Source organism: Bacillus rossius, chromosome 7, assembly GCF_032445375.1.
Source record: "Bacillus rossius redtenbacheri isolate Brsri chromosome 7, Brsri_v3, whole genome shotgun sequence".
Classification (NCBI taxonomy): Eukaryota; Metazoa; Arthropoda; class Insecta; order Phasmatodea; family Bacillidae; genus Bacillus; species Bacillus rossius.
Window position 1 is genome coordinate 39,779,591 of NC_086335.1, and position 13,999 is coordinate 39,793,589.

Here is a 13,999-nt window from a genome sequence, read left to right on the forward strand (position 1 = left end):
TATTGTTTGAAGCCTGTTTTTCTGTTTATGTGCTTGTTAAAGTATCACCAGTGAGTTATTTCTACTTTTAGGTTATATTAGTTAAATATAAATTGGCATGCACTCGTAATACGACACTGAACACTAAATAAATCTGAATATGTTCAGAATGTGTGAATGGTTATGCCTATTGCACACTATTTTATGGCAACCTAATGTACAAACAAGCAGATAAACATATTTTTATGTAGGACCAAGTTACTGTGTTATTTTTTTCAGATTGTAAAACTTGTTTATGTTTCTTACAACTTTATTATGTTGTCACCGAGTTCACATTAATAATCATCGAAAAATTCAAAATTTAAGTTTCCAAGTTTCAAACTACCTATTGTGTAATTCAACAAGATTTTATTTAAAGCATTAAAGTGGAGACCAACACAAATTTAAGAACACATCGTATTGTAAAAAGGCAAGAACTATCACATCCCATTGTGCTCCAAAGAGCGACACACGTCATTTAAATGATATAAATAAACCACAGGAATATTTAAAGCATCTTTATTCAAGTATGATTTCATTTTCATCTAATATTACTTCATATACTCGCATAAGAACTCCAATTAATTCAAAATCATGTTGTTACGTATCAAAACACGTAGCACCAATGGTTCTCAATGTGGGCGTGGCTCGACAGAATGTATCGGTCGCCATATTGGTACATTCCACGTCAAACTTTGTTTGATTACACATTTGCAGCTATGAACTCTATCTGGTTACTTCTTATACCTGTGGGTTTTAACATAAGATCGTCAATATGAATGTACTCCACACAACCTGTGATGATTGAATAAATACACGTTTAAAAATAACTTTATTCAAATATCATGAGATTTAAATATACATTGGTCATAGTCATTTGTATAATGATGCATATGTTATGTCATAAAATTAATAATACAATGAACATTACGAACAAAACAGTAGTAGATGATCACCCCGAAACAACCAGCAGACTACTTGTCCTCGCAACTCTTCCTCGAGAAGAGGAGAATCGTGGGCATTACATGAGTGACCAGAGAGCATTTTGCCCCTTCGAGTAAAACGGCCATCCCTAACTGTTTTTTGCAAGTAAAAGGCATATAAGGGCGTCTCGATGGTTAAAAGGTTAAAACTAGGCTTCGAGTAAAACAAACTTAAGCTGTTGTGACGTATATCCTTATTTGCTCTATGGTTGTAACCTTTATCTATGGAGTGTTGTTGTGACCATGTTATGACTATGTTATGTTCCTGTATTTATTAAAAGGTTTTTATAAATATTTATGTGAATTATACACGATTGCAAAAATGTCAGACAACTATTCGGTGACATTAATAGAATTAGTAGAATCAAAACCAATTTTGTATGACAAGGACAACTCTGGTTTTAGAGACCACGTAGAAAAACACAAGGCGTGGAATACTGTGGTGGCTGGTTTGAGAGGAATGGGTTTTGAATGTAACAGTAAGTAAAGCGGGTTGCTGTTGTTAATAATTAGCACTACGCAAAAGATCAGTATTTGGCTGATGGCACGGATACAATCAACATAGTATTAACACATGATAGTCAAAGCGATAAGCACACAACACAGAATTAGCATAGCTTCGTTTCCACATTCGGTCATAAATAAACCCCACTCCTTTGTTTATTTTAGCCAAAAATTATTATTATCAGAAAAATTCTAACCTAGCACAGAATTGCAAATATAAATCAGATTTTTTTTTTCCTTTCTAATTGGGACAGTGATGTTTATAGCTCAACTCCAGTGTGCAAATATAATAAACAAAATAAAATAATATTCTGCAAAATCTATTTAACACATGTATTTTCTTATATATTAAATAATGTTTTCAAATTACAACATAGTAGGAAGTTCAGTGCTTCTAATTGGCCGAAAACATATCACTGTTTTAGCAATGAGAAAGTACTAAGCAAGGGTAAAACCAAGAGCAAACACTACTTAATACTAATACCAGACTTGTGTAAACACTACAATGTCCTAATCTGTGGACGAACACAGGCGTGGTCGGAACTTCCTCAAGGCTCGCGTCTGATTGGCCGCTGCCAGCTGCGGAAGCTCTCATTGGTTGGATCGGCCACCTTCGTGACTCGATCACCACATGTCGCTCTTGGCCACTCACTGGAGGAGAAGGACCGACAGCAGTCAGTGGAGATGTTTTCTACTGGGATGCAGTTAATCCCACTGATTGGCCACGGCTAAAATCAGCACAAAAGTACCATATAGTAGCATTGGCTAGAGACCGGAAAAATTCGCGCTTTCAATGACCTCTAGGATAGACTCCACAACCCTCTACACACTTAGGCAAATGCCACCTGCTCATTGGCTATTGACTCGTGACACCTGTCAACTGGGACGCTTGCGATTCGATACTCTTATGGTTGAAGGTTTTCCATTGGCTTAAAGTCCTTCAGATAAACTAGCTAGTATGATAAAATTACACGAGTTCTACTTTTATGTATAATATTGTGTTTTATTGGTGAAATGCTTAACGTTTATTTTGTCTGGGCCTTGAACAAAGTTTTTTAAGACCCATTCTACAATGACATGGAAACAGAGATGGATCGTGTAAATGGAGACATCTTACGGAACAAAGTACCTACAATGGCACATGTAAACACGAACCCGTAGGGATTAGCTTAGCTCGGCTTTTCCATTTATGTTACTCCTTGCAGCCAATAGAAATCAAGCGTTTGGCAGCATAAGCAGTATATTTTTTTTTTTTTTTTTTTTTCACTTTAAATGCTGAAAAAACATGTTTTAAAGTACAAGAATATTTAGTGTTATATTATTACTGTGTGGTTTATATGTGTTCTATATGTAAATCCTGGCCATGTTTTGTTCTCAGATCTCAAATTTTTATTCAATTAAATAAATTTTTTGTAACTGTGAAATTCAATCTCATTGGTTGCTATTTGTTATTTTGCCATGCATTGTTTTACAGGTAGACAGGTAGTGAAACACAAATACGTATATGACAATTCTGTGATTCATTTCTGTTTTTTTGTTTCCTTGTCATTCTGGTATGTTTAGTAGGTATGTTTAGTTTAGTGTCCGTTTTGTAAGGAAATATACAAAAAAAATATATTTTATCTTTTTATATATTCTTTGGTTACCCTGTGTAGGGGTTTTCTTCAGTTCCTTCATGATGAAAAAAAAAAAACTTTAGTGGGAAGAGCGATGAAGTATAGGGAAATTGTACCATAAAATCATTAAAAGCCAGAAAATAGGCCTTGAAAAACAAAAAATGTAATATCACCTTATGAATTTAATAATAATGGTTTTAATAATTTTTCATCAATATTTAATTATTCCTTTTTTGATACACGAAACTGCAGAATTGTCCTTGATTTCTAAGTCTTTCGCAATTTGTAAATTTTCTAGAATCCAGAGATATAAAAAAAAAATGTTTTTATGAGTGTTTCAATGTTAGCAAGAATTTTAACTTTTTTTTAAAAATATGAATGACCTTACTCTTAAATTATGATTACCTATACCTGGAGAATACTAACGTGCCTGGAAAAAACCTAACTTTCACAGAGAATTCACTCAATAAAAATTAACGTAGTAGGTATGCACTGTAAAATCACACAATTCACAGCAGTGTAAAATAATAAAAAAATTACAGATATTACAAGAAGATAAACATAACACTCTCGTTTAGGAGTCATTATTCTCATGCCAGCATAATTGTTTGTTGGAAATATGAAATACATATGAGACAGTCCTTGAATTCAGTTAAATATTTATTTAAATCATTGTGCAACATCACACAAATTTACATGGATATTATTCTATGTAGTTATTTTAAAAAACAGTTACAAATTCTTCCTTCAGAAACAAAATTAAGTTTTCTGTACGGCCAGTTCATGACTGCTACGTTTGAAAGACTGAACTAGGAAGAAAAAAAAAGCAGAAGCATAAAGTTCATAAAACTAAGAAGTTGCAGTACCAAACTTAATTATTTACAAAAACCTTTAAATAAAGAAAATGTAAATATACTTCCCAGTTTTTTCACAAACTAATTTCAAAATATCTTCAATACTGTAAAATTATTCATGTACACCTAGCACGTCTTCAGATTGCGCGGATTCATTTAGCGCAATGTGAATTTTACTGCCCCAGTCTTGAATAGCACATCTGTAAATTTCAGTTAGCACGAAATGTCAGCAGGCTAAAAAAAAAAGTTGAGTACGACACCACGAAGTCTGTTTGAACTTCTGTAAACAACAGATGTGCCGTGGGATACAGTTAGCCAAACAAGGTGCGAAGAGATGCGTACACAGGTCTGACTACGCTATCGGCTGTGGTACAAACATCAGCTATGGCAAGTTAAATTGCGGCTATGGAGTGTAAAGGACCAAATGTTTTAACGTCCGCGCGTATGCCGCCGTGCCGTACCGTACCGTTGTTGCCTAGCCACAGACCGGGCCGTGAACTCAGTCTAGCCAGTGGCAAGGAATTCACTCAAACAAAAGCAATGTCTGCCCATTCAGCTGCCGGTAACTGTACGTGCTTGATCACTCATAATGTCATAATGCATCATTTCAAGTATTTGAGACAAAACTAGCAGTATTACGGTGCGCAGATTGTCATGAAGGCCACGCTCGCTTATGTTGGTCGAACTTTAGTTTTAAGCAAGTCAACTGTGCACACAATCGTATGAGATGAGGACTCTTATGCTGTTGGTTATGCTAGCGGGAATGTATTTGACATTAGATACCGGAACAGAAATGAACAGATGATTCACATGGAAAAGGTTGTTAAAGGAATGAGATATTGAATAACACGAGCATTTTTAGGAACGAATTAGTCTTTCTAATTGAGGGATAGGTGTATAGTACAATTTATTATCACCTCTATTACTTTTTTTTCCCCAATTTTAAATAGTAGGCCTACTATGTTGTGTTTTTGTACATGTGCAGAATGTTTTGTGAATATTAAACTTCACTTTAATGACATACACAATCCCTTTGGGAAAAAATGTTTGCAGGTAAAAAAAAATGGCTTTTAAAATCACAATGCTACGGAGGAAAAAAAATTGTTTGGTTGTAGATGCAGAAAACAATATTTCATTGTTTATCCACTTTCGTTCAAAAAAAATCACAACCTCCAACAAATAAGCTAGAATATTGTACCATAAATTGCTCCTCTCAGAGAAGCAAAATAGCATAATTTTGAGATAACTGCAAGTAATATGCTTAATTTCTCCTTGAAATTACTTGTTTAAATATTTCTTTGTGGTATTAGTTTGTAGCTATTTTCAGAAATTTTCCAACAATATTTTTTTTTAATTTATGATATAGGCCTGTCCAATCTCACAATGTTCCTTGAATTCATGGTCTTTTATAATTAACTAGTGAGTTTTCCAGAAATCTCTCTGAAAAAAATTCACTTTCCTGAGACGTTCATTAATTTAATAGTTGTTTAACGTGTTTTAAATGTGCCTAACTGCACTTCTCAACCTTTATCTTTAAGTGATATAGGTAGTGCAGCTATTCAATCAAATAAGACATTAATACATACAAAAAAAATAGGTACTCATATTAAGAAACAGGAACACAATGAATTCAATAACCAAAAAAAAAACTCATTAATTTTGGAGGCAGTATAAATACTTATTATGTCACATATTAATGTCAGATACAAATATTTGTGACTCTTTAGTGAAACATTTATTCAAGTTTTTTTTTTTTTTTAAGGAGTGTACAAAGTTTCAGAATTTTTTTCTGCATACAAAGTACATTTTTACTATATAAATGATTTCCCTTATATAATGCAGTGGGCCATGGTGAAGTGGAAGTACAAAAAATAAACCATTTTTGCTGTCTCTTCACTTAATACTGATATAATACTATGCAAGACAAACAACCAGAATTGAAATTGTTTATACTTAATGTGGTTAACTTTTGTGCAAATTGTATTTTTATCTGGATGCTATAGATAAAAAAAAAATGATTTCATAAATTAATCAATTTAAATTTCATCTTTAATATTAACACTCAGGAAATTTTTCAACGATAATGTGTATACTAGCGTTTCTAGTTTATTTTGGTAAGTTTATGGAGAGTTAACATTTAAAAACTGTATAAATGGGAAGCATTATAATGGACTGCTGTAATTCACTGTCATTTACAGCTTAACTGCACGTTTTCAATATACGCACAAGGTCTACAGCAATAAATTTTTGGTATGTTGTTAAGCATAGTTGACTCTACCACTGTATAAAAATTAAGCTTTAGAAAAATTATTCACAGGTTTGTGCCTTTTTATGTCGTTTTTTGGGACTATAAATAATTCCAAAGGGGAGGGTGCTACTCTAAGCCACCTGGCTACAATTGAGTTACAAATTATTGTACACTTAAATTGACAAATAGTTGACAGTTTTGAGTCTGGAGCAGAGATTAATAGCTCAGGAAATGTCACAATGTAACATACCCAGCTTTGTTGTGTGCCTATATAGCCTATTTATGTTTCTTGAGTGTTTATTCTGTAGACCAAGATTTGTTATCAGTATTGGCAGAGGTAATGGAATAGTCATTTGCATCATATGTAAATGCATGTCATTTGTCTGGCTTTTGTGCCAGTTGCTAGAAACAAATAAATACACCTAAGTTTGAAAAGATGGGAGTGGGGAGAAAAAGAGAAATTTGCATGATGCCAGGCTTTAGTCATGAAGGTGTTAATTTATAGACTTGAGCAGTTGCAATGATTAATAATTCTTCAGGGTCTATGCATAGCGTTGTTGCACCTGTGCAGTGGGTGTTTGGTTTTCTGCTCATTGCAGTATCTGAAGTACAAAACGAGTGGCAGAGGATCAGAGAAAGGTTCTCTCGTGAAAGGAAGAAAAATGGGCAGCCCGACAGCAGGAAGCCTTGGGAGTTGATGCCCCATCTGGAATTCTTGAAAAAGGTGGTGAAGTACCGGCGGTAAGTTTCATTCTGCTAGCTTCCGCTGTTCCCATTTGGCTCAAGTTAATCTGTTACCTTTTTGTAATGATGACCTTTTAGAACTATCAAAAATTTAGCAAGCCAATTTTTATCATGTGTGGTTTTTTAGTATCAACCAGTTTCCCCCCCGCGCCACTGTCCTGGTTCTGTTTTTTGTGCCATTTTGGTATGTGATGAACCAGTCGCCTTGTTATTGTTATCAGTCTGATATTTGATGACTCATGGAAGATTTCACGTAAACTATGAGACTATAATTTTTGACTGAGTTGTCACCTTTCCACATAATATGTTTGTGTAAGAGAATGTAAGAGTCACTGCCAAGGTAATTTTGTACTTAAATTTGGCAAGAGTGTAATTTTGTTTTTGATTACATTTTGTTTAGTGAAGAGTAATGATTACCTGCCTGTTAGAGAAACTTTGGCTGCCGTGATCTAGTTTGTAGTGAAATATTGATTGAGAAGACACTAACATTGAGAGTGGATGTCTGTAGCTTACGTGGAATAGGACTGGTGCAAATGGAAACAATCTCTCAAGGGACAGTTTTAGTCTACTTAAAAATAACATGTCAACTCAGGTTTAGGGATGAGATTGGAGCACCCTGAGAAAGTGCCACTAATTTATTTCCGTCTGCTTAAGGGTTGTTTCAAATGATCAGTTGTGTTTAGCTGGCTTAAGCATTAGGACCTTTAGAGTAGGCTTTACATCTCCTCTGTGAAGTTATTATAGGCAGACACAGGAACAAAGATGTTCAGGATGGTAGTTGACTTGAGTATGAAGACTCATTTGGCAATATACGAGATAGTACAATGACTGTTGTGGAAATAACTGCAGGAAGATGTTCAGTGATTACAAATACAAATTTTAGTTTTAAACTCAAAATATTGGTTACCTGTATTGGTTAGTCATAACCATCAAATATGACATGACACATTTTTGCTGTTATGACTTTAATGAATTCCATGAGTTTAAGAGAATGTAGTTCAAATAAGTATGAAACAAATTCCACCAAAATTTGATATTGTTGTAATAAGAAAGTAATAATAACTACAAATATTTGTGGTGGCTATGAAACAAAACTTGTCATTTTTCTCCAAAAGAATCCAAGATTCAAAAAACACATGAACTGTTCAGTGATTACTTGCCTTTTGAAGTCTTTGATTTATAGAACGGCTGAAAAATCTCACAGATTACAATGAAACATATTCAGCATGTTGATTCGTACTCACAGAATACAGTGAGAATTTTGGTAGTTCGCTCCATGAGCAAACTTATATTCAAACCCAGGTCGTTCCGAATGCGAGTTCAGTGCATATCGCTGTGCCACCTCACTGGGTATGAGGTCGTATGTATGACTGAGGAAAATAATATAAATTGTTTTCAATGCTCACCCACCATTTGTAATGGGGACATGACATATTTTGGCTCCGACTGTTAAAATTAATATTTTTCTTCATTACCTATTTGTATTTAATTCAGAGTGAACTTTGTAAATTTTTACATATTGCAATATAGTGCAATTTGTACATATATATTTAATATTGTACATTCCATTAGGCTTGGCACACAGGTTCAGTGCCACTTATTATTTCTTCTTTTTCTTCTTCTCTGATAGCAGCCAAAATACTCACTTTTTGGTATTCTTTTGAAATAGTTTTTTTGATTGCAGTAATTATGAAGAATAAAATTGTAGGTAGCTCTTAAATTGTTAGTGCCACATCTCCTGTGTAACTATGTTTGAATATTGAATTTTTTTTTAGGAACAGACAAATTAGAAGAAGAACTCTACCTGTTGATGCCATCTTGTCAGTGTCTGCTTCTTATGACAATTTTCCAAATGTGAGCAGCGAATCCAAACTTGAGTTTAGAAACGAAGAAAATAGCTGTGTTGACGTAAGTTCCGCAGACTACGATTGCATTGACAACACGTTAGCAAGCTATGCCTGCACCAACAGAAGTTCCACAGAGTGTGAGGTGTCTGCGAGCACGCCCACGCCCGCCGTGAAGAGACCAAAGTTGTACGTGCCTGCAACATCTCGTCAAGTCACGCCACAGACCAACTCTGCCTTGTTCTCCGTGAAGCAGCGGGAGGGCGACACACTCAAAGAAACACTCAACACGTACCTGAGCGTCGCCGCAGAAATGTCACAGAACATCAACACCTTCCTGCACAATAGGTCAGAGAGGAGCCCTTCGACCCACGATCCCGACGAGGAGAGCTTGAGGGGTTTTATCATGGGCTTCTTGCCCTTCTGGAAGGCCATTGGCCTGAAAGAACGAGCCACTCTCATGTCCAGTGTTACAGCCCTGTTTGCAGATGCTCTTCAGAAAAGTGAGGCACCAAAATAAATATTTATGGGCATGCCGATGTTGCAAATGGGTTATCCAGCATCAGAGTGTGTTAATAATTTGTGGCAGATAAGCCCCACAGTATGAAAGGGTACATGGACCTGGCAGAGATTAATTCTCAGAATGTGACATCTTGCCCATGTGGGTAATGAAACTCGATCGACCCCCTTTTGTAATACATTCACAAAGTACTGGCTGGCTTTCTGCATCAGGCACACTTATTTATTACAGAACATGTGAGCTCTTAATCAGCCGCCCCTCACACCTTGCTCTGAGCATGCACTCCCTCGTGGTTCGGCAAAAAAACACATGGCCTGGGAAGAACATGTTTATTAACATATTACGATACATCAAACCCACCCTCATACAAAGTCTGGTTGCATTTACAATATTTCAAAGTTCAGTGTGTAGATTAAAACAGTCACATTAAGTCTACTTTCCAAGGTAGACCCAAAGAGTAAGCTAAAAGGTTTACAAATAGATTTAAGTTACCAGATTGTTTAATATCAATGAGCAGCTAACTTGTACTCCTCAGGTAATACTTAGCATCCTACCTCGACTGGTGTTCTCAAGAGACTGGGGCAGGAGATGCACCGGGTGGTGTTAAGTTAGCTTCACTTGCCACAAAATGACGACTGTTAGTGCTTGTTTAAATTTGTGCAGCAGGAGATACTGATAACTTACACAATTACACTCAATGAATTATACTATGAAACATAATATTATATGACTCCTTGATTAAGTAAACAAACAATGTTATGTGAGATAAAATATTACTGCTTTGGGTGCCTTCTGGTAAGTTTGAGTCTGTTGGTTTGGAATTTCAGTTAAAGCATAAAATTTAGTTTCGCCGATCTTCTGGGAGTCTGCTGAAAACATGCAATGGCCACATGTCACTTGCTGGTGGTGGTTGAAGAGAAAAAAAAAGTGGGGGGGGGGGAGATGTAGAGTCGCATCGGGCTCTTACGAGGGAAGCACCCGTGAATGATATCACATAATTTCAATCAATGTTTATTTGAAGCTACTGATGTCTTAATAGTGATGCATTAGGGCAAAGTGAATATCTCAATCAAATTGCATTTGTAAGGTAAATTATTGGTTTTTGACTTTTTAATGAAAAGACATTTAAATGTTTGTGTAAGTTGGTTTTCAAAAATAGTGTAAATATATTTTTTTCCCTGCTAACGTAGATTGGTTTTCGAGTCAGTGACTTGTTGACAATGCTCAGTGACATGATGAGGAAGGGAGTGTATTATAGTGATTTTATCATAGGTTCACATCTTTAATCTACTTTTTTTTTTTAGTGAAAACGCTTGAATATACTGCACCATTACGCCAAGACATCTTAACCGATTTCAGTGATATTTTGTACATATCCAGATACTGTAATAAAAATACATGTAAGATGGTTATATTCCAGGAACATAAAAAATAAGGCCTGCATTGAAAATAAATAAAATATTTTAATATCAGACTATTTTGGACAGGTATTGCGATAACTTTGTTCCTTGAAGGGGAAAAACTACAAATTTATTTTTTAAGCAAAGAGAGAACTAGCAGTGGAGATTAGTATTAAAATTTCCCAATAGATGGATTACTCTTTAATACGTAGTTCAATTTTAAAATGTCATAAATATAAAATATTCAAATACAGCCATATTATCAGTAGTCATAAAGAAAGAAACATGGATGGTGCAGGAAAATTAAGTCTAGTTCTAAAAATTGTATGTATATTAAATTTGTTGTTCTTTTTTAACTATATTATATAATTAAAATAAAAATAAAACAAAACATGTGATTTAGTTGTGGAAATTGTTTGTAAGACTTAGTTCAAAACTTGTACGCCAATCCCTCATGACTAATGCGTTCCTCAAATTGTTCGTGTTATTCGAAATTTTGTATTCTGAAGCATTATTCTTCATAAATGGCAAGGCTAATTTACTTAATGTGTTCCAAATTCTATAGGGTAATTTTCTTTACGTAATATAAATGCGTAGAATAACACTCTATGATAAATATGTCACACAATTTATCTTTATAAGCCTTCCATAGAATACTTTGTTTGACAAATACGACATAGCATAATGGAAGATAAGTGGTTATGTACCTACTTAGCAGTCGGCTGGTTGGCTTGCCCACCCGGGCGTGACAAACTACGTCATTTACCTTTCCACGAACTTTCGAAACCATCCTTTACTGGCAGAGAAACCAATATTACTGTCCTGATATTTACTTTTTAATTTCTCAGAATTAAAGTGCTTTTTTTTCATTGCACCATTCATTTAACAAACCTTTTCCATGTGAATCATCTGTTCATTTCTGTTCCAGTTCTAATGTTAAATATATTCCCTCAATTCAACCAACAGCATTAGACTTACATAAACATTTGACAGAGTCATTATTTCATACGATTGACTTGCTTGAAACTAAAGTGCAACCGACATAAGTGTGGTCTTCAGGACTTCCTGCATGCTGTAATACTTATAGTTTTGTCTAAAATACTTGAAAATGATGCATTATGCTCTCACTTAGAAGCCATGATTCCAACTGCAGGTGCTTGCGCACGTACAATTACCGGCAGACGAATGGGCATACGTTGCTTTGTATTGAGCGAGTTCCCTGCCACTGGCTAGACTGAAGTTTATCACGGCCCGGTCTGTAGCCAGGCGACGATACGGTCCAGTGGCATACGTGCGGACATAAAAACAATTAGTCCTGTACACTCAATAGCTGCAACTGAACCTGCCATAGCTTTTTAAGTTAACAAAGAATTTTTTTTTTTTTAATTTATTACAAAAAATTTTTACGATGCATCTAATAATGTATTTGTTTAATTTATCTTTGCAATACAAAAATGTATGCAGTTTATCCTTATAACTCATAAAGAAAGTCAAATTTGTATGAAACCTAATAATGAAAGAAGGAACAGGAGATATAGATATACCATATTTTATAATTGTGGCTGAATGCATTACCAACAGCTAGTTCATGACACTTTGCTAAATGTGCAGTGAAGCAAACTGTACTGATGGCTTCCACTCATTGAAGACAGATAAGTTCGAAGTTCTATCTTTGCTAATCAGTTGGCCAATGAAAGTGTTGAGCCTTTATCTATATTGTTTGTTAAAACTATCATTTTAACATGCAGTACAAGAGTATTTTAAGCATAGTAAACTATATTTAAAAGATAGATTGGCAGAAAGTTATATTTTCCCTTTTTTTAAAGTGTTGTGGTCATTATTAAGTACATATATAAAATAATCCATTAATTGACTATCAAGATTAGCACTATGTGTTTCATTTGACTGTTATACTGTGCAACATTGTTACCATACTTTGTATCAGTACCTGGTTTTTTTTTCTGCTACGGAAAGTTATCAACTCATCTGGTCATACAGGTCTTTGCAAATTTGCAGACAGACAGATTTTGAATGAAGGTCAGCTTCATTGGAACTATTTAATTCACAAAATGTGTTTGTACATAACAATTTTGCAGTACATAACAATTTCAATTTACCAAGTAAATGTTGCCAATGATTCATTACATTTTTTTTTTTGTATTCATTTGAATTGTTTATTAAGTGATCAGGCATATTAAAAAAATTATTTTCTGTTCAAATATTTGTTTTATCCTTGCCCACATATTTCATATTTCTCTGAATACTTACCTTTCTAACAGAGCATTACACTTTTGTAAACCTTTTTATGTGTACCTTTCCTGTTTGCTGGTTTACCCTCTCTTTCTTTTATTTATACTAATGTAAAAGGTTTTATAAACCACAATTGTTTGAAAGTAATCAGTTGTCTTTAAGCTATCAATTTTCGAAGGGGAAAAAAAACATTCTTTAAATAGTTGGGTTTAATGAGAACTGAAAAAGTTTATTAAAAGTACCTAATTTCACACACAGGCAACGTATAATTTAATTTTTTTTTTAATTCATAATTTTTATTTTACTTTGGTTTCCTTTTTATTTACATAGGAGAAAACTACAGTTTTGTCTAAGCTGTCTCAAACTTTTCAATTTAATCTCATTTTGAAATTAAATAAAGCATCTCAGTGTTCATGCACTTTTTAAACTTATTAAGTATATAGGTATGCTTGTTTTTAATTTACAATAATTTCATTTTTCACTTCAATTTATATCGCATATTACATGCAAATTAACATTATTTTGTTATTTAACTTTTATAACCTCTTTAATCACCCCTTTGTTGTTCTTTGTCATTATAAAGATTTGTTGTGATGGAAACGGACGTCATTTCTGTTTTCCCCAGGCTCGATTTTGATTAGCTTATTGCATCTATCCATAATATTTTATAACCCATCATTTATGCAAAATATTTTATGAAAAATCAAACCATTTAACTTGTCAAACAAACATGGCTTTTCAGTGACGTCATAACCCTCTAACTTGTTTTGACTCAAAATATTGTAAAAAGTGTCAGATGCAAAAATTTTACAGTGTGACAGGGCCTTACTAGTTTCAGCCTAGGTATTCTGCACTATTTCATAATATGAATAGATATATTAATAGAAAATAATTGTAAATTATGGTAACTTAAAGTACCTACGACAAAATCTATCTTCTGCCAAAAACTAATTTAATTTATAAGGTACAAAAATTAAGAAAAAAAAATAATTTCAATGGATTATCTTTAATTTTATCA

The 13,999-nt window shown here is 34.1% G+C and overlaps 1 protein-coding gene across 2 annotated transcripts; it reads left to right on the forward strand.

The window, feature by feature from the left end:
* Positions 1-1,208: 1,208 nt before the first annotated feature.
* On the forward strand, positions 1,209-10,806 carry LOC134533864 (uncharacterized). 2 transcript variants are annotated; one of them, XM_063371567.1, is made up of 3 exons: positions 1,209-1,282; positions 6,823-6,964; positions 8,743-10,806. In XM_063371567.1, the coding sequence occupies exons 1-3, from the start codon at positions 1,261-1,263 to the stop codon at positions 9,329-9,331; spliced, it is 753 nt and encodes a 250-aa protein (XP_063227637.1). In that variant the 5' UTR covers positions 1,209-1,260; the 3' UTR covers positions 9,332-10,806. The 2 variants fall into 2 exon arrangements, with proteins under 2 accessions (XP_063227637.1, XP_063227636.1); XM_063371566.1 differs by having other exon boundaries at positions 1,224-1,480.
* Positions 10,807-13,999: the final 3,193 nt, after the last annotated feature.